This window comes from Scyliorhinus torazame, chromosome 2 (assembly GCF_047496885.1).
Source record: "Scyliorhinus torazame isolate Kashiwa2021f chromosome 2, sScyTor2.1, whole genome shotgun sequence".
In the NCBI taxonomy this organism is placed as follows: domain Eukaryota; kingdom Metazoa; phylum Chordata; class Chondrichthyes; order Carcharhiniformes; family Scyliorhinidae; genus Scyliorhinus; species Scyliorhinus torazame.
Genome location: NC_092708.1, coordinates 362,842,279 through 362,862,969, shown reverse-complemented (window position 1 = coordinate 362,862,969; position 20,691 = coordinate 362,842,279). Strand labels below are relative to the sequence as shown.

The window sequence follows — 20,691 nt, the reverse complement described above, 5'->3', positions numbered from 1 at the left end:
TCACCCAAGGCCCAATAAAATGACTGCGGGTGAATACCGGTATGGATATCATCCAAAAAAAAAAACCGGTGGGAAACACCAGACAAACTTGCAAAAGGTGACTTGGGGCATGATTGAGTGGACTTGTCGTGCCCGACTTGGGGTCGAGACAAGGCCGTTCAATCTAACGGCAGGCAAACATCTTACAAGATCCAACAGAATACGCGAGACGTCACGATCCGGATCGCGCCTTCACTGGGCGTGACTCAGATCAGCACATTTAAATGAGCCACACAGCTCATTTAAACATGCGCTCGCCAGATTCTCCCGGGGCCCGGGACTCCATGGCCATAGCATCCAGAGTCATCAAGAGCGCAATTTAGAACTGGTCAATACAAACATGAATCCAAGGCATTGCCAGCTTGGCACCCTGGTCATGCCACATGGGCACCCTGGCAGGGCATTGCCAGAACGGCAGGCTGGCAGTGCCAGGGTTCCTGAGTATCAAGTTAGCAATGCCAGGGATCAGGCCCAGGTAGATAGGGGATAAGGGGGGCTGGGTTCCTGGGGGCCTCCCCCACAGGAGATGGAGTCAAAAATAGGGGGGGGCGGATCAGGAGCCTTTCCTGGCAAAGTTGAAATCTCCAACTATTATTACGCTATTATTTTTACACTTCTCTGAGATTTGTCGATATATCTTATCTTCTATCTCTCCATGACTCTTCGGGTGCCTCCCAGAAAAGTGATTGCCCCCTTTTTGTTCTTAAATTCTACCCAATTGGCCTGAATTGAGAAGCCTGCTAAGATACTCCTCACTGCTGTAATTGACTCCACGATCAATATTGAAACACCAGCTCCTCTTTCACACCACACCCGTCTCGCCTGAAGACTATTCCACAGAATATGGAGCTGCCAGTCCTGCCCCTCCCATGTTCGTTTCCTGTCTTTTTCGATAGCTTTTGGATGTATTAAAATGATTGTGACGATAAAGTAAACATCAACATGTTGAGCAGTATAATAGTCACAGCATGCGGGTGAGCGCTGTGAACTCCTTTTGTTCCTTTAACATTGGAGAAGGAGAAAAATGACTTGTTATACGTTCATGCGGGTTAGCAAACAATCTAATCATCTGTGTCTGAATCTTGTAGGCAGCTGGGAGAAACCTTTCAATCCTCGGTCCACTTACGAAGCAGACTTCCATGTGGATGACACAACAACAGTGAGAGTTCAAATGATGACGAAGTCGGGGACGTACGATTCCGGTTATGACAGCCAACTTTCCAGCTTTGTCATTCGAGTTCCATATGATGGAAACGCTTCCTTGGTACTGATTCTGCCAGCCGCAGGAAAATTGGCAGAAGTGGAGCAAAATCTAACCATTACTAATTTTTTACACTTTTTTTATTCGTTACGCCCCAGGTACGTCCATCACATCCGTGAAATCCGGCTAAATGCAATTATTTTCTAACTACATAGCAGTGGGGCATGTGCCCCATTCAGCTGCACAGAAGCAAAAGATATTCTGGTCTTGCAGCCAATTTCCAGTCATCTGCTTCCTTTCGATTGTGTGGTCATGGTGCCAGCCTAGGCACTCGTGTTAATCTAATCTCCCTCTCTCACTGGCACACTGTGGCTTCAGTGTGTACCATCTCAAGCAAGCACTGCAACAACTTTCACAAGTTTCTTTGGCAGCACCTTCCAAACCCACCACCTCCGACGCTCTGAAGATTAAGGGCAGCAGATGCATGGGAACACCATCACCTCCATGTTCCCATCCGAAGCACATGCCATCCTGAGACTGGGATAGACAGTGCAGTTCCTCAATTCTATGGAAGTCCATATCTATGAGCATTCTGAGAACACTTTCACTACCCGGATGGTGTGCAGGCACCAGCAATGTGGGGGGGGGGATGCTCTTTTCCAAGGAATATATATTTTTTGAAAGAATGATTCCTCTTCTAGTGTAATAATTGAATGTCTAAATCTCCATCCCTTCAGTATATTTTGAGTTCCAATTTAATTATTCTCCTCAAAACTAACCATTGATTTATAATGTTTTATGCATCATAAATCTGTCCCCCATTCATTCCCAGAGACCCTCCACCCCTTCATCCCTTTTCTTTTTGTTCTTGTTCTCCCAATAGTTCCAAAACCTAAATATTTGTGAATTGAGTATGCCTTCCCAGAATAAGTCCAATTCATTCACAGGAAGCATGATTCGCCCAGTAGAGGGTTCCTCAAGCTTTTTGAGCCACCAAACCCCTATTGACCTCCCAAGTGCATCGGGGAACCTCCAGCATTCTCATAATGCCGTCGCCTCTTTTGTCGTTGAAATAATAATAAATAATCTTTATTGTCACAAGTAGGCTTACATTACCACTGCAATAAAGTTACTGTGAAAATCCCCTAGTCGCCACACTCCGGCGCCTGTTCGGATACACAGAGGGAGAATTCAGAATTCTCAGCCGGTACAGGAATTGAACCCGCGCTGCTGGCCTTGTTCTGCGTCACAGACCAGCTGTCTAGCTTACGGAGCTAAACCAGCCCTATTTAAGTGCAAACACAGAAATCAAATGTAAACCAGGATTTTCATTTTCAAGCTGTATCTATACATGTATTAGCAAGAGCCACACCGTCACAAATACATTCACCAGCTACATGACCCCCTCACATTAACACCTGGCCAAGCCACCCACCCATGGCCCAAGTATTAACCCCTGGAAGTAGGATTCACTTCAGGAGTGAGTAATCTGAAAAGTTTTCTTTTTAATGGGCTGAGTGATGCTGGAATGTTGATACTCTTATCACATGCGCGCGCACACATTCACACAAACGTCTTCCTCTCTCTCTCTCACACTCCGCGGCCCACTCCAGTTCCCCGCTTTGAGGCCCGATCTGCAAGTTCTGGCCCCCCACAGCAGCGCCAGCTCCGAGGACGGCTCTTGTGCCAGCTCTGAGGCCCAATCCGGCACCCGCTCTGAGGCCCAATCTGGAGCCTGCTCCAGAAGCCAGTATCTGATTGGACAAGCAGCACGGCAGCATATTTAAATGTTTGTCAAATACGCCTGCCTTTCCATGGACCCCCAGGGAAGCTCCTACAGACCCTGCTCCAGTACATCAAAGCAACCTGATGATGAACAAGTGACCATTTACAGAAGTCCAGGCTGACTGGCATGTAATGTTAAAGTTTCTGTGCACAAGATTAACAGTATTTTACTTCATAATTAATGCATATTAAATATATATTCGCACACAGCCAGATTTACCATCATATCAATATATAGTGTTGCCTTTTTATTGATGTATTAACAGAAAAGATGAAAATAAAAAATGACAAATCTAATAACAGTAAGAAAGTGATGAATGAAGTAAAACCTGTCCCACACTGTTTTGTTTTGTAATAGTTATGCAGGTCTACATATCCCAAAGGTTTCGTTGAAGGAATCCTACAAGCTCAATGAGCAGCTGTCATCAATGGGAATTACAGAGATGTTTTCTCGTGATGCAGACCTTTCTGGAATATCTGAATCTGAACCTCTAACAGTGTCTAAGGTAAAACACCGAAAAATCGGCAACATTGAATTTGTTTATTGCAACCTAATGGAGACACTGCTCATATTATTGGAATACAGGTGTTGGAAGTTACGCAGAACATTTGAATAATTATTATTGTAAGACTCAACTATGCCTTGGAGGTTTTTTTTGTGATTGTTATCTCCTACACGCCATTTTTCTGGAGTGCCACTTCAAAGATTTTACCCTGCACTGCCAAAGGGAAACTTAAGCACGGTTTCCCAGGTGTTCTGTATCATTAATTCCCTGACTCTTAAGCAGGCCAAGTCCACCTGGAATGAAAAGAATAACCATTTTCACAGTGCTAGCCTGCGTGAACCTTCGCCCCAAATCAAGGACAATCTGGTCAAAAATAAAAAATGTTTTTTTCTTTCTTTTTTTATATAAATTTAGAGTACCCAATTATTTTTTTCCAATTAAGGGGCAATTTAGCGTGGCCAATCCAGCTATCCTGCACACCTTTTGGTTGTGGGAGCGAAACCCACGCAAACACTGGGAGAACGTGCAAACTCCACACGGACAGTAACCCAGAGCCGGAATCGAAGCTGGGACCTTGGCGCGTGAGGCAGCAGGGCTAACCCAGTGCGCCACCGTGCTGCAGGATGGGCAGGATGCATTGCTGTCAGGAACCGAGAATCCCAAAGGCAGGAATTCCGGCACTGATTTCCAGGCAAGAGTTGAGACCACAAATCAAATGGGAATCTAAGAATTATAACAAATTCACACAGAAATATATCTTTTTTCAGTATCTGGGTGCAATGTAACTTCAGCTAGTCACAGCTAATTTACTGGGGAAGAGGGCCACATGACAACTGCATTGTTAAAAGAGTAAGAGGTAAGGGATTCAAATTTCCACGTGAAGTGCTTGCCATGCACAAGCTAACATTATTCATCAATAGCCTATTCCTAATCGTGATGAAGGTAATCGGGTTAGTTATCGAGCAAAAATAGCACAGTGGGCCTCATTGAACCTCCAGCTTCAGGAGCCCATTTGTCACCCTAATTGGACAGCAAATATGCCCTCTGGCAAACTAATTGGCCAACCACGGCAAAATCAAGTGCCTCCTCCCAACTTTGGGTCCTGACCCAAAACATAAAATCCTGCTCCTGATGTCTGGTATTCTTAATCAAGTATGATATATTATTTTCGGGGCCGACTCTAGTCTCGAGTCACCGAGGCCAGCTGAAGTAATTGAGGGTTCTGGTCGGGCAGCGTGTAGTCTGCTGTGCTGGGGGCCTGGGGCCCCATCCAAGATGGCGTCACCCATGGGTCGCACATGGAGTCCGGGGATGGAGAAGATGGCGGCAGCGAGGGACAAAATGGCAGCGCCCACCCGTTCAGCGTGGTGTCCGGGGGGGGGCAAAATGGCCGCGCCTGCGGGTCGCACGTGGCCTTAGGATCGCACGTGGCCTTAGGATAGGGGGGTGGCGGTGAGCGCTGGGCGGTCGGGGCCTGAAGGGGGGGTTGCCGATAGTCACTGGAGACCGCGGCCACAGTGCGGGCCTGGCAGACCCCCACATAGTGGCCCTTCTTGCCGCATCCCTTTGCAGGTGGCGGTGCGTGCCGGGCAGCGCGGGCGGGGATGATTGGCCAGTCCGCAGAAGAAACAGCGGGGTCCGGTGGCGTTAGCGGGCAGTCTCGCCGCGCAGGCTTGCAGGGTAGGGGAAGGTCTGAGGGGCTGCCGCTGTGGGGTGCCACGCAGCCCAGGGGGCCGCCGCGCGATCGGGTGCAAAGGACAGCACATTTTTATAGGCAACGTCCATGGACCCTGCCAGGGCCCGTGCCTCTAAGTCCCAGCGTGTCCCGTTCTAGGAGACTTCGGCGGATATCGGGGAGGTCATACCTGCCACGAAAGCATCCTTGATCAAAAGTTCCGTGTGCTCGCTCCCCGAAGCTGGCGGGCAGCCACCGTTTCGGCCCAGCACCAGCAGCGCCCGGTAGAAGTCTTCCAGTGTTTCCTCGGGGCTTTGCCGCCTAGTCGCCAGCAGGTGACGAGCGTAGACCTGGTTCACAGGGCGGATATAATGTCCTTCTAGCAGCTCGATCACGGCAGCATAATTCGCCGCCTCCTCAATAAGAGGGTAGATCCCAGGGCTGACCCGTGAGCGAAGGAGATGTATCTTCTGTCCTTCCGTGGGGGGTGTCGGCGGCCGTGTCGAGGTAGCCCTTAAAGCACGCCAGCCAATGTTTAAAAATAGCAGCAGAGTTGTCCGTGTGGGATCTGAGCTGAAGGCACTCCGGTTTGATACGGAGATAATGCACAGCGGGGCAAGATTAAGAACACCAAGATCTTGCGGTGGAGGATAGAACTCTCCACCTACAATTCCGAGATCTTGTACCGTCCGGGGAAGCTGAACGAGCCTCCCGATGCCCTGTCCCGCGGCACTTGTGCCACCGCACAAGTGGACCACCTCCGTTCCCTCCACGAGGACCTCTGCCACCCGGGGGTCACTCATTTTTTTTCCATTTTATCGCTCCTGCCTAGGCCCGACCACACACCGACTCCCCCTACAGATGCTTTCCCCCCCCCCCCCCCGTCCACCTTTTGCCCCAACAGCGGCGCCTAGGGGTGACTAAGCTGCCAGGGAGAACGACATCACGCTCCTGGAGTCGCAACCGCCGGGACCCTTATCAGAATCACCACCGAGGCCCAGACGCTCCAGAAGGATGACCAGGCCACCCGATCGACTGATTGCTGCACTATAAACACTTTGTAAATTCCCTCGACATCACGCTACCTCCATACCTGATCATACCATGCGAAAGGCGACTATTAACGCTGGCCACCACCCCCGCCGGGCTCTTTTTTAACAGGGGGTGAATGTGGTAGTACCAGGTATTGTGGTACCTAAGAGGTGGATGACCATTGGATAGACCCAGGAGTCTACCATTGGCTGTTGTACATAGCTCCGCCCTGAGAGGCGGAGCATGAGAACTGGTGCCGTCCCAGCAGCCTTCACTTTCTGTATCGAAGCTGCTGGGGAAGAGTTCCAGCAGATTAAAGCCTTCAGTTATGAATCACTTTGTCTTGAGAGTAAGTGATTGCGCATCAAGAACCTCAAGAATATCGTTTTTAAATGTTGCTGGACTAAAAAGACTGATTTTAAAATTAAGGTGTTTGAAAAGCACTAATTTTTTTTCAAAATAGATGCTGCTTCTGTTAATGGGGTTTCATGTTTTTTTTTGTTCTTGTAGGTGACTCACGAGGCCGTGCTGCATATTGATGAAAAGGGAACAAAAGCCGTAGCAGTTACAGGAGCTGAAATAACCCTAATGTCAGCCTTTTCTCAGCCTGAGCATGTATTTAATAGACCTTTCCTCCTATTAATTGTTGACCACAATATTAAGAGTGTCCTGTTTGTGGGAAGAGTGTTGAATCCCACTATTTGATGCAGGAAGTAAATCCACTCGTTCACGAAAATTGTATAATTGAGAAATGGACAACAATGAAGTTACTTCCAAGAGCTGTTACCATCATATAGTTTGACGATGACCCGGCGTAATAAGTTAGTTCATTTTCTTGACTGACGGTCAAGGCCTTTTTATGAAGTCAGATGACGCCCTCATCGATAATAATGAATGCATCAAACTTATTGCCGCTCCTGCTTTGCATAATTCGCAACTACTTACCTTGATTAACCTCCATTAAAGTAGAAAATGCATTTTGAACATTTTCCGTGTTGCGTGCAGTTTGTTCGAATTTATCGCTCTTCGTGAATCAAGCTTTTTTTTTTGTTTGGTGAATGGACGGACCGGACGAGCAAATCACAATTTCCAACAGGATGATGCCCTATCCATGCAACACAGTAATGCATTTCACACAGCAATTTTCCACTTCTGCAATCATTCAACCAAAACAAACCTGTCCTTTGAAAGGAATGACCACAATAAACATGGGTTATCAAGTACAGAAATGGCTAGTGTCATTGGGTTGTGCGTCCATGAACAGACGCAGGAACATTGCCATTTTTAATAGACAAAAGGCAGTGCATGTAGAGGAAAAGCAATCAGCAAATTAAACAAATGTTATTAATTGAAAACAAAGGGCTGACAGTCATTGTGGCTTCTTTTGTATCCTATTATATCCAGCGATGATTGTAGGAATCTCATGCTGAAGAAGGTGGTTCTAAATTGCTCACGTAGCAAGGCTGAACTCCAGCGAGTGTCTCCGAACTGAACATAACATTACTCTTTCTGTGTATTGTTATTGTTTTTACATATATCGATCAGCCAGCCATTAGAACAAATGATAAGTAAAATCAAGTGATTTAACACCAAGGAGCAGTGCTCACAATTGATGTTATGAAAGAGTAAATTAACTTTAAAATTTAGGTGTTAAAATGCAAAGGGTTAACTCTAATAAGAGCATACTGAGCATGTGCAAAAGAAGCTATGTCACAGGAGAGGATGTCAGAAGGCAGCTCTAGCTATAGGTTGTCTTCTTTAACCTTTGCAAATAGTTAGCATGTCAATAAATGTTTCTTTTTTGAGCCAGATCATTGCCTCCAGCAAGATCTCGTCCAGGATAAGAAGCTAACAAATCCTGAGGCAAACCCGGGATAATAGACTCAACATCAAGTCAAAATAAACTTGCAAGTTAAGAAAGGAGAAACACTGATTCTTAGAACCTTTGGGATCTAGTTGAAGCTTTGGTTACTGTTAACTACAAGTGACAGGTTGACTAGACATGTGGCAACTAGATGGAAAGAGGTGTACGGTTCTATTACAATTAAATTATTGGTGTTCTCTGATAGGTTACACACTTCTAATTCAAGAATTCAATACTTTAAGATGCCTATAATTAGTCACAACAAGCGAGTTTAAACGCATCTTAAAACACCAGAATTGATGACCCCCATGTCCAGCATCTCCAACAAGCCACTGCTTTATTGAGTTGTGGAGGACTATGCGTTTGCAATTTTGCAGCTACATAATCAAATTACAATTGTTTCTTTTCATGTACCATGGACAGGATATTACAGTCTGGTAAAGGTTGGAATTTTTCCATATAATTTCCACATTGTCTGTTTCTCCAATTTAAGTGCTTACTCGCCTGTCCTTTGGCCAATTTAGCAATCCTTAATTTTAGTGAATAAATGATAGCCATAGCTCAAAATCATGTGGACAGCAAAAGTCTATCACCGTTGCCTTCTCAACTAGAGAGGACTACAAGGGATGGACATTGCAAGCAACACCCAACATCCCCAAAATGTTTTTTTTTTTGTAAATCGAAAGCAAAAGGTTAAGTTTATTTAACGCCTTTTCACACCTCAGAAATAACTCAAACTGAATGGCTGCAGTTGCTTACACAATGGTAAGTTCCCAAAGGTTATCAACGTTTAGTCAAAAATGGGAACCATAGCAACAGAACAGTTTATCAGCATGTCTTTAGAGGATGCAAATGGAATCATTTTGCTCCATGTTCACCCGATGAAGGGGTTTTTGACAGTGAAAAGACCTTGATGTTCTCCTTTGTTGTCGGGCCAATCAAATGTCCTGAAACAATTAGCCCACTCGGGGTAATTAGTTGAAATATTATTTTGAAATAAGGCCCCGATATTAATTTGAAGGTTGTTCTGAGAGGTGATTGTTGAGGGTGTGGTACTGTGCAGGGGTAACTCGGAAATTATCAGCAGTTTGGAATCTGAAACCCGGGGTGTGATTCAGCGACCGCATTGCGCCCGGTGTTGATACGGGCACAACGGATGAATCCCGCAAGAGCCCCAAATCGTCAGACGCCAGGCCGATCACGAGTCACCCGACTCACTCCGCCCGGTGCAATCTGGATCTCAGCCAATCCAGCTCTGCATATTTAAATGAGGCATTGAGCTCATTTAAATACCCAGACGCCACTTTCACCCGGTGCCTGGGAGGTAATGGCTGCGACTGCGACATCGCAACCGAGTGCCGTTTAGCACTGGTTACCACAAATGTGGACTAGGGTGTGGCAAAACCTTGAGGGGTCTCGCAGGCCATTAGAGCTCAGGAACAGGGCAATCCACCCCCCGGGCACCTTGGCACTGCCAGCCTGGCACCCTGGTGAAACTTCCCCAGATGGCACGCCAGGGTGCCAGACTGGCAGTGCCAAGGTGACAGGTTGCCAGGGGTCAGGCGCCTTGCCCATCGTAAGGGAGCTGAAAGGGGCTGGCTTAGCACAGGGCTAAAGAGCTGGCTTCAAAAGCAGACCAAGGCAGGCCAGCAGCACAGTTCAATTCCCGTACCAGCCTCCCCAAACAGGCGCCGGAATGTGGCGACTAGCGGCTTTTCACAGTAACTTCATTTGAAGCCTACTTGTGACAATAAGCAATTTTAATTTCATTTACATTTGAAGGGAGTTGTATGCCCAGGAGCAGCGACAGAGTTGGGGAGTGGGGGGGGGGGGTGAAAGGGGTGTCCAGAACGTGGGGGTGGGGGCTGAAAGTAGGGTGATGTAGTGATCAGGGCTGCCGATCAAAATGGTGCCCTGGTCTGTGAGGAACCGGATCTCAGGAAATCGACTAAAGTGTGGCCTCGGCAGGGAGAAACTACCAGAGGCCCAAAACACCAGCAAGTTGGCGGTAAATACCAGGATGAATCTCGGCGCTGCAGTTGCCAAGAAACACACTGCCAAACGCGCCCAAATGTGGACTTTATCCGCTGAATCGCTAACCCCAGCTCCGGTTGAAGCAAAACATCTACACTTCAAGGTTTCCACTATCATGAAGTGCACCAGCTTGATTTGATGTCAGCTCTATTGTAAGGGGAAATATATGAATGGAGGCGCAGCAGGAATTTACAACAAATATATATAAAACAGGGCAGCACGCAAATTTGTGGTAATTGAGGTGTAAATATTGGTCAGGCATAAGGGATAACTCCTCTTAAAATAATTTTTATTGTCACAAGTGGGCTTACATTAACACTGCAATGAAGTTACTGTGAAAAGCCCCTCGTCGCCACATTCCGGCGCCTGTTCGGGTACACGGAGGGAGAATTCAGAATGTCCAATTCACCTAACAAGCACGTCTTTCGGGACTTGTGGGAGGAAACCGGAGCACCCGGAGGAAACCCACGCAGACATGGGGAGAACGTGCAGACTTCGCACAGACAGTGACCCAAGCTGGGACCCTGGTGCTGTGGAGCAACAGTGCTAACCACTGTGCTACCGTGCTCTTTTTCCAAATCTTGCCAAGGGATCTTCTACATTGAGCAGCCAGGGTCGCAGTTTAACGTCGCATCAGGAAAGCAGCGTCTCATAATGCGGCATTGCGCTGAAGTGTCAGTTTATACAACCTGCGAATTCACAGCCAAGACTGCTGCAATCTGGGCCAGAGCTGACACATCGGTGTGGATTTCGAGTAAAACGGTAAGATTAACATCAGATTACCAATAAAATCCTTTATTATAATTCAAAGAAATAAAGTCAGAAGCATTGTTAGTTTACAGTGGAACTGTTGAATCAAGGAAGCTTTCTTAGGGTTAGTACTATGGACAGGACAGGGATAAAATCTTCATGTCCTCTCGGTGAGGAGGTTTTGCGTATCTGGAACTATTACTTGCAATTCCGCCGAACATTTTCCCAACCAGAAAAGATATAAGAGACTGAGCCTGTGCTAATCGGGTGACTTTGAGGAATGAGAAAACCATGGGCTGAACTCACCGTTTCTGAGTCTAAGTGCTGACGCCAATGGAGAGCCTGTGGAGTTTCACGTCAGAAACATCGGCGCCAACCCCGCACCGATTCGGCTACTCGGTGAGGGGCTAGCACCGGCGCCACGTGGAACACCACCAAAACCCACAAAAAACGGTGCGGGAATTGGCAGGTCCGTGATGGACAGTCACAGGACTGACGAGCTGCAGCAACACTTAAAACTATCCACCCCACACACACACTGATCGGGCTGAAATGATGGGACAGGTTGTGCTGGAACGCCCATACAGCTGATGGGTCAGCTGGGGCCAGAGGGCACCCAGGGGGGGTGCCCCGGGGCGGTCACCTATATGACTCAGGGCACCAGGTTTATCGCGGGCTCTCAGCGGCATGCACAGCCACATGGCTACCTTGCCAACTACGGTAATGGTGTTGCGTACCGGTCCACCCCGACCCACAGCCCACCTCCAGGCCACCCCCCACTACTAACCCCGGCCCTGGCTGAAGCCCCCTGGCCAGCTGCACGGCTGTCGGCGAAGTAGGGCGTTGTTGGACACTGTCCGAACGCCCTCTCTCTCGCGCAGCAGCCACCACACCAGTTTCACGATTTGTGGGAGTACACGTGGACCGCACTGCTGGGAAGTCGGGCCATCAGAGGCAGAGAATCGCGTGTGGGCCCGCTAATGAGAAGCGAACGGTGTTTCAACAAACCGTGGTGTGCATCGCATTGACACTATTTGAGGAGGCAGAACCTCGCGATTCGACGTCAAACAAGCACCTGCTGCAATTTCGATGTCGGAAGCTATTCTCCGCCCGATCGCGCGCCCCAATTTCAGCATCGGCCAACGGAGAATCCCGCCCATATTCTTCCTCTATTTGTGACTGACGAATCACTTTTCCCTCAAAAGGTTTAATCTCAATGCCAAGAGGCAGCAGCAAAAGCCAGTAAGATCCTCAGCTGTATTTACCCCAGTACTGTTCAGTGTAGAACCCCTGTCTCCAATAATGGTTTTGTGAGACTGCAGGTTGAATTTCCAGGCTTCCGGATGGGCATGCAAGGGCTGGCAGGTCTGAGAAATGGCTGTTTGGTGTGGTTGTTGCCCCATTTCCATTTCACTGGTGCTCTCAAATTGGCTATTTGAAGATGGTGCACACCTGACGTAGTAGGAACATCAACAGGCTGTTTAGCACAGGGCTAAATCGCTGGCTTTGAAAGCAGACCAAGGCAGGCAAGCAGCATGGTTCAATTCCCGTACCAGCCTCCCCGAACAGACGGCAGAATGTGGCGACTAGGGGCTTTTCACAGTAACTTGATTTGAAGCCTACTTGTGACAATAAGTGATTTTCATTTCACTCAATGGTAATTGTTGATTCAACTGGGCACATTTTCCCAACCAGAAAAGATATAAGAGACTGAGCCTCTTATATCTGGTGCCCATTCTAACCAACCATTAACTGGTTGTTAGGCTGAAAATGAGCTGACAGGTAAGTTTGGGCCGACTTTAGTGAGGCTCTTCCACGCTTCACAAAACCAGTTGTTTCCACTCTGGCTTACAATTGTTCCAAAAATCTGGAACGCTGGTGTAGGCTTTGACGTTATTCTGGCCCAGAAAGCTTGCCCAACGGATAGATACAACCATTGACCTGAAGCGTTAATCCTACAATCCTCTCTCTGCAGATGCTACTGAGTGTTTTCAAATTTTCCTGGCATGATTTCATTGGGCTGAATTTTCCTGGTCCTGTGAAGTTCAGCTAGAAGGCAGGACCAGGTGCAAAGTTGAAATACAGCCCATCCGATCAGCTACAAAATTGTTTCCTGCCTCCAGGCATTCTTGCCATGAATGAGCCAACTGGGGGTAAAGGTGATGGCACTGCTGGGATCGATCCAACGCCCAAGGTTGCCAACTGTGATGATGTGTATTCCGAGAGGTTTTAAAGCAACACTTGCCCTATGCTCCAGCCATTCATCAGCCAATATATACATCCTTGTGAAGGATGGACTGCCTTCCTACTCCAATTGGAAAGCAAAAGGACTTATTACCAAATTAGATGATGCTTGACTGTCAGCGAAACAGCTTTAATCCTAATTTTCGATATTTTTATATCCGATAAAGAAAAACGTTCAAAGAAAATGAAAAAACACAGCAATTGTTTTTAATGTCACTATGATCATGCTCCAGGTGTCCTGGAGAATAATCTTCAATTCCTAGGACTACAGGTAAATCCTGGAGGGTTGGCAATCCTACCAAGAGTGCACAGGTTTCCATTCCCTGCCTGCAGAGCCCAGAGTTGAATGGGATCAGACTCCCAGCAACAGGCCCATCACTTCGTCGCTCCAGCTCAGACTCCCGGGGATGGGAGTTTGTGGTCATGCGTGAGCTTTAATTTTTCAAGTTGCTGCGGAGAGCTGCTAGACCTTGAGGTCTCCTGCGTGCCTCAGTAACGTCCACCTCTCCCAGTGGGTCTGCCGGTCACACATCATGGTAGAAGCCCTCCCCCCCATAGTGAGCCTCTCGCTTCCCTGCTCTGTTCGCTGTCCTTAGCAAGCAGGACTCCCAGAAGCAACTTCTAATCGGCAGAGAAGATTGCAAACAATGCCTCCGTCAAGGCTACTTTGGATCCCCGTCCTGGAATTGAGAGCAACACAGACTGCAATCCAACCTGGAAAATCTAGCTACTTGTGTTTGAACAATATGTGCTATTTTGGGCATTGATATCAATTCATCCCCAAATGTTGGCCACTAAACCCAAATAAATAAATACATTTTCATATATTTAAGTGTGTTATCATAAAATTTGGAATTTTATGCTATTGAAGAAATTAGGCAAATTGGTTTCCATTTACTAATTATACATTTAGGAACGGCCTGAATGCGCAACATCTCCCAATATGAAGTAATCACCCACATTCAAAACATTCACTCCGTTCTCTCTCCACAGACGCTGTCAGATCTGCTGAGACAGTCCAGCATTTTCTGTTCTTCTTTCAGATTCCAGCATCTGCAGTAATTTGCTTTTACCCATTCAATTCTATTGACTCCTGGTCTGTTAAGTGTATAGTACCTAACAATAAAAGCAGTTTATATGTTGTATAGATGTCATCCACTAAATTCTTACACATAACTGTATAGCTTTCATGAAACGTAATGTAGAATTAATCTAAAAATTGGGTCATTCTAACTGAAGTGTCCAACTTTATATTTCACACACACAATGGACACTTAACCAGATTAATAGTTTCATTGTTTCCATTAGAAATACTAATCCGTTTATCTAAATGGGTCACTTTAACACCTTATTATTTTAGCTGGTGGAAACATTACTCGTTACTTTTTCAAGTGTAATTGAACTATTCCAATATTTCAATCACAATTTCACAATTCGCAACAAGCTAATTTCATCTGAGCTCTGCTTGGAGTGTCCAGCTCACCAATGCCATGAAAAAATTAACCCGTTAACAAGAATTAACTTTAATATCGTTATTTTTTTCACAACTTTATGGATGAATTTGAGATCTCTTTTACTCAGTTTGTGTGTGCTGGCCATGTGAATTCAGGGGAACTGACCTGTAAGAAGAGATACTTGGTTCAGAAGCCCAAAGTTAGAGGTCAAGATGCGCACTCCAAACTGTTCGGGTGTTGTTTAATTCCAACAGTTCCTACTGTTGTGATTCACCCGCTTGTATGGAATTCTTTATTATAAAAAGGCTGCTGCAAAAATAATTACATTCAAGCTTGGCAAAGAATTTCAATATTTTTTTTTTTTTTACAAACCATGAGCTCCTGAATTGAAATTAAAACAAAAAATGCTGGATGCACTCAGCAGGCGGCACAAATTCCCAGCAACTGGTGAGTGGTCCTTCACAATCCTGACTTGTGGCTTGTTAGAGGCTTTAGGTGGTAGCAGATGAGTCACTTGCTGCAGAATACCCAGCCTCTGACTGGATCTAGCACTTGCAGGATTCACATAGCTGGTCCTTTAAGTTTCTGGTCAATGGTAAACTCCTCTGGATGTTGATGGTGGTCAAATCAGGGACCAAATGTCGATGGTAATTGGTTAGGCTCCCTCTTGTTGGAGATGGCCATTGTCTGGCATCTGAATATTGAAAATGTTACTTGCATGAAGATGCCGGCTGATTCTTTCCCTGAGAAATTGTGACTTAAAAAATAAATCACTTCATCGGCATCAATGGCAGGACCAGCATTTATTGCCCAGCCCTAATTGCCCTTGAATGGCTTGCCAGGACATTGCAGAGTGAACCACTTTGCTGTTGGTCTGGAGTCACATGTAGGCCAGACCAGGCAAGGACAGCAGATTTCCTTCGCTAAAGGTGATTACTAAACCCAATGGATTTTTATTATTGGATTTTTATTCTTAGATTTTTATTGAATTCATATGCCATGGTGGGATTTGAATACAGGCCCCCAGAGCATTACATTGGCTCTCTAGATTACTAGTCCAGGGACAATACCAATACCTCGGACACTACCCTGAGGAACTGCCGCAGTGAAGACCTGGAGCCAAAATGAGTGACCTCGAACAACCAAAGCTACCTTCCGTTTTGCTGAGTATGAATCCAACCATTGGAGAGTTTCCCCCCCCGATTTCCACTACCTTCAGTGACAAACACCTCCTACAAGTAGACTTGCAGGAAAGTATTATTTGTTAATGTTTTACTTCATATTGGGAGATGTTGCGCATTCAGGCCGTTCCTAAATGTATAATTAGTAAAGCCTAGGCCAGGAAGGTTTTATATGAATAGGGAAATTTAGGAAGTGTGGAAAAGTTAGTTAAGAAGACGTGTGACAAACTGAGCACAGAAATAATGCATTCTTAGTTTGTAGCATGACTTATATCCTTGAGCTATATAGATGTATGGCATTGTGTATTTACCCTTTGCAAACATCTGATATCACGGGTAGTCCTTTTCTGATCTTATTGGTCTGTCTCAGACCACGCAAGCAGAACAATGAATGCACTCCTCATCATATTCGAAAAGGATGGTTTCATCTCGAGATGTCAAACAAGCATCAGTCAAGCAAATAAACTGCAGGTCCTGCAACAACGGCTGTTTCATACGGCAACTAACAGTACATCACACAAGTGATGCATTTCACTTTCCATCACACTTCACTTGGCAATTCCTATATCTTTGGATTGCCACCTTGCTGTGGTGGAGAAGCTTGAACATTGCATTGATCTCGACAGCAATGCTGTCGGGAGTCTTCGCTCCTGACAGGGTCACCCATGACGGTAAGGTGGAAGAAGAGGAACCGGGCAACGCGCAATCCAAAACAAGTCCTCAACGGCTGATCAGGCAGAAGATACTTGTATCAATGGTTTAGCTCACTGGGCTGGTTTAGCTCACTGGGTTAAATCGCTGGCTTTTAAAGCAGACCAAGGCAGGCCAGCAGCACGGTTCAATTCCCGTACCAGCCTCCCCGAACAGGCGCCGGAATGTGGTGACTAGGGGCTTTTCACAGTAACTTCATTGAAGCCTACTTGTGACAATAAGCGATTTTCATTTCATTTCAATGGCTGCGATGGCGGATGAAGGCTGCAGCAGTAAGGAGATCCCCTTAATTAAGGGATATTGGTAAGTACCTTTGTCAGACAGGCGAAGGAAATTTCTGCTTTTGTGACGTCAAATGGTCTGTCTCAATTTGAGGTCATGCCATTTGGAATAAAGAATATGCCAGCAACATTTCAAAGATTACCCAACAAGGTCATTTCTGGATTAAACAATTGTGCAGTGTACATTGCCAATTTGGTGGTGTTTAGTCAAATGTGGAAGAAGCAGATGACATGGGTAGATGGCTCCATGGATGTGAAAACGGAAGCTCTGGCAGAATTTCCAATACCATCAATAATGAGAGAAGTTCTGAGATTCTGGACCATGAGTGGTTTCTCCCAGTAGTCCATGCCAAATTTCAGCAGCCTAGTTGCCCCACTGACTGAACTTCTGAAAAAAAATGTCAGTGGACGTCAGAATGTCAGGAGGCATTCGATAATCTGAAGACTGCGTTAACCACCGCACCAGTGTTGATGACACCTAATTATGTCAAGCCATTTAAGGTGGCAATTGATGCGTGTGGTGCTGTACTGCTGCGGGAAGACAACAAAAGAATCGGACATCCAATCGGGTATTTTTCAAGGAAACTCAATTTTCACCAATAGAAATATTCAACCTTTGAGAAGGAGACATTGAGTTTGGTATTGGAGTTACAACATTTAACATTTGTGTCAGTAACAATTGATCAGAGACGATTGTATATTGTAGCCACCTAAAATGGCTGATCCCCTATTAATTTGGCCAAAACCCGATTTAAAATGGCTCACCGAAAAGTCTGATGGGAAAAGCAGCCAACAGGACACAAACGGACAGCTGCAGACAGAATAGCATATTCGGCTCTGGGGAAGTCGGCCCAGATCGATACTCAAGACCATTAGCAGCACATCAACCCAGACATCTGCAGTTTAATCGGCTATCCCCGGGAACAATTGCAACATATTAGCAATTGAATGCCGGGCCAGACCTGTCGGCGCCTGCAGTGGCCGAAACAAAGACAGGTGAATGACCACCCCCCGATCGAGGAATCGGCCCGTTATTGGACGTATCGAACCCAGTGATTGGGAACAAGTCCAATCACTTGGGACTCAGGGTCAAGGGCCGCCCCGAGAGGCGGGAAGCCCCTGGGCCCTATAAAGTAAGGGGCCAAGTTCATATCGCTCTCTCTCCCTTCTTCGCCTGCTCGCGACCTTCGCAAGAACATCGACCAGAAACTGTAAATTTGACTCCAGCGATCGCTACCCGATAAAGACTCCTAGCCATCGACCCGTATCAGCCTTTTGAATCCCGCGGGCCAGATCCGATTCGATAAGCCATTTGTTTCCCTGACCTGGTGGGCCCTTCCTAAAGTTAAGTACTGGCCAGTAGTGATAGGTTTCTATATAGAGAATAGCATTATTGTGTAAGCATTACTTGTTGCATATAATAAATGACCGTTGATTTCAATCTTACTAAGCGGTGTGTTGACTTATTAATCATAACTCGAGCTTGAACCACGTGGCGGTATCAGAAAGATACCTGGCGACTCAAGAGCAAAGGTGACATAATCAGAGGTAATAACCTAAGGCTAATAAGAGCAACAATGTGCAGACCATAAACCATTAAAATTCTTGGACAAATTTAAAATTCAAAATGCAAGATTGTTCAGATGGAGTTCATTGTTTTCTTTTTATTCATTCATGGGATTGGGTGCTGCAGGCTGTGCTAACATCTATTGCCCATCCCTAATTGCCCTTGAGCGGGCAGTTAAGAGTCAACCACATTGCGGTGGGTCTGGAGTCACATGTAGGTCAGACCAGGTAAGGACGGCAGATTTCCTTCCCTACAGGACATTAGTGAACCAGATGGGTTTTTTCTGATAATCGATTGGAATATTAATTCCAGATTTTTATTGAATTCAAATTTCACCATCTGCAGTGGTGGGATTTGAACCTGGATCCCAGAGAATTACTCTGGGTCTCTGGATCACTAGTCCAGTGACAATACCACGGTGCCACCATCTCCCCATTTAATCTATGAATTCTACATGTGGCAGTATGGGTAAATGTGATTGCTGATGCTTTATCACGACTGTGATTTGGGAGAAGATTAAAATGGACTATCATAAGAACTAGGAACAGGAGTAGGCCATCTGGCCCCTCGAGCCTGCTCCGAATGAGATCATGGCTGATCTTTGTGGACTCAGCTCCACTCTCCGGCCCGTACACCATATCCCCGAATCCCTTTATTCTTTAGAAAGGTATCTATCTTTTTCTTAAAAACGTTTAAAGAAGGAGCCTCAACTGCTTCACTGGGCAAGGAATTCCAGAGATTCACAACCCTTTGGGTGGGGAATTCCTCCTACACTCCGTCCTAAATCAACTTCCCCTTATTTTGAGACTATGCCCCCTAGTTCTGCTTTCCCCGACCAGTGGAAACAACCTGCCCGCATCTATCCTATCTATTCCCAGCATAATTTTATATGTCTCAATAAGATCCCCCCGCATCCTTCTAAACTCCAATGAGTACAGTCCCAGTCTACTCAACCTCTCGTCATAATCTAATCCCCTCAACTCTGGGATCAACCTAGTGAATCTCCTCTGCACTCCCTCCAGTGCCAATATATCCTCATGGTTATGTTTGCCCGCATAAAAATAATATACATTATAGAGTACAAATTGCATGTATTCACAAGAAATATTTAAAGTTAAAAGGTTTCAGAAAAATGAAGCCATCTGTTTATATGATTGGTTCATTTGTTTTAAAAGGGGGGAGGTGTGATGAATGGAGGATTTTATGAAAATTGGATTATTAATATATTGGCCAATTTAAAGGTTAAAAACCTGGGGTTGGAGTGTGATTGACTGCCGTGGTCCTGTTTTTATAACAAGGATTCTGTTTTGCAGGGCTTGGGAGCTTTTAGCATCCAGAAGGGGAAATTGACAGAGGAATGTGTTTTTCAGTTTGGACTAATGCGCTGTGGTTTGACTGGGGACAGTCCCTGGGGAGTTAATGTTCTTTGAGTCGCTGGGAAGTTAAATTGTTTTTCAGCTTCAGGAAATGATGTCAGTGCTGGGTGGAGCTAAGGGAGAGAGATAATTTTTGAGAAAGGGTTTCGGGCATAAAGGTGAGGGGTCTTATCTGGCTACCACAGAGTTCACAAATAAAGGCAGTTTTCTTTCCCAGTAGGATGGTTTAAAAAAAAAGAGTAATAATATTTTAAAGCAGAGCGGTCTTGGATTGTAATAAATGGAGTTCTGCTGCTCGCCAAATGCGTGGAACAGCAGCTTGTCATCACTAACACACTGTTCCACTAAAAAGACAAGTTCAAGACTTCTTGTCCAGAAGATGGCGCTGGAGCGAGGCAACTCTCTGCGAGCTCTCCCCAACAGATCCACTTTTTACTTAACTTGTACTCGTTTTAATCCTTTAAAATTTAATTCTAAGATTAACATTATTACTAACCTCTCTCTTTTATCTTTTCTTGCCGGCTTGAACATCCTCCGAGGCCCGTGGAGACCTTTTGACCCGACCTCGACGACCTGGAAGTGGATCGGGCCCAAACCGGAAGTGAAGCCCCAACCGCGATTTGGAGCCGACCCGGACCTCGGAGCTCCCAACCCGGCCTAACAACCGACGCATGTCCCCGGATCACCCGGCCTAATCCCCGGAGCTCCCAACCCGACCCCCGATGACAAGACCTGGCCCAACCCGACCCCAAGAGACCCGCCCAGTGACCTGACCCGGAGAGGCCCACCCAGCAACCCGACCTACCTGGAGATGGAAGAAAGATAAAGCCACGTGGAGGCTCGACTGGGCCTACTTCAAAACCTGACCCCAGGAGCGCCCAAGGAGGGAACAGACCATGGGACTCAGCCCAACCTGCCTCAGGAAGCCCCTGCCCACGACCTAGGACCCTCGAAAACGCGCGAGGACTCGAACGCGTTGCAAGCTATTCAC

General features: G+C 46.3%; 1 protein-coding gene across 2 annotated transcripts in view; it reads left to right on the top strand.

Moving 5' to 3' along the window:
* LOC140404343 (alpha-1-antiproteinase 2-like) overlaps positions 1-7,224 on the top strand; it is a 31,934-nt gene extending 24,710 nt beyond the window's left edge. For both annotated transcript variants that reach the window (XM_072492758.1, XM_072492748.1), the window contains exons 3-5: positions 1,128-1,398; positions 3,384-3,531; positions 6,749-7,224. In XM_072492758.1, coding sequence (XP_072348859.1) covers positions 1,128-1,398; positions 3,384-3,531; positions 6,749-6,943 — 614 coding nt within the window. In that variant the 3' untranslated portion in view covers positions 6,944-7,224. The remainder of the gene's footprint in view (positions 1-1,127; positions 1,399-3,383; positions 3,532-6,748) is intronic.
* The last annotated feature ends 13,467 nt before the right edge of the window (positions 7,225-20,691 follow it).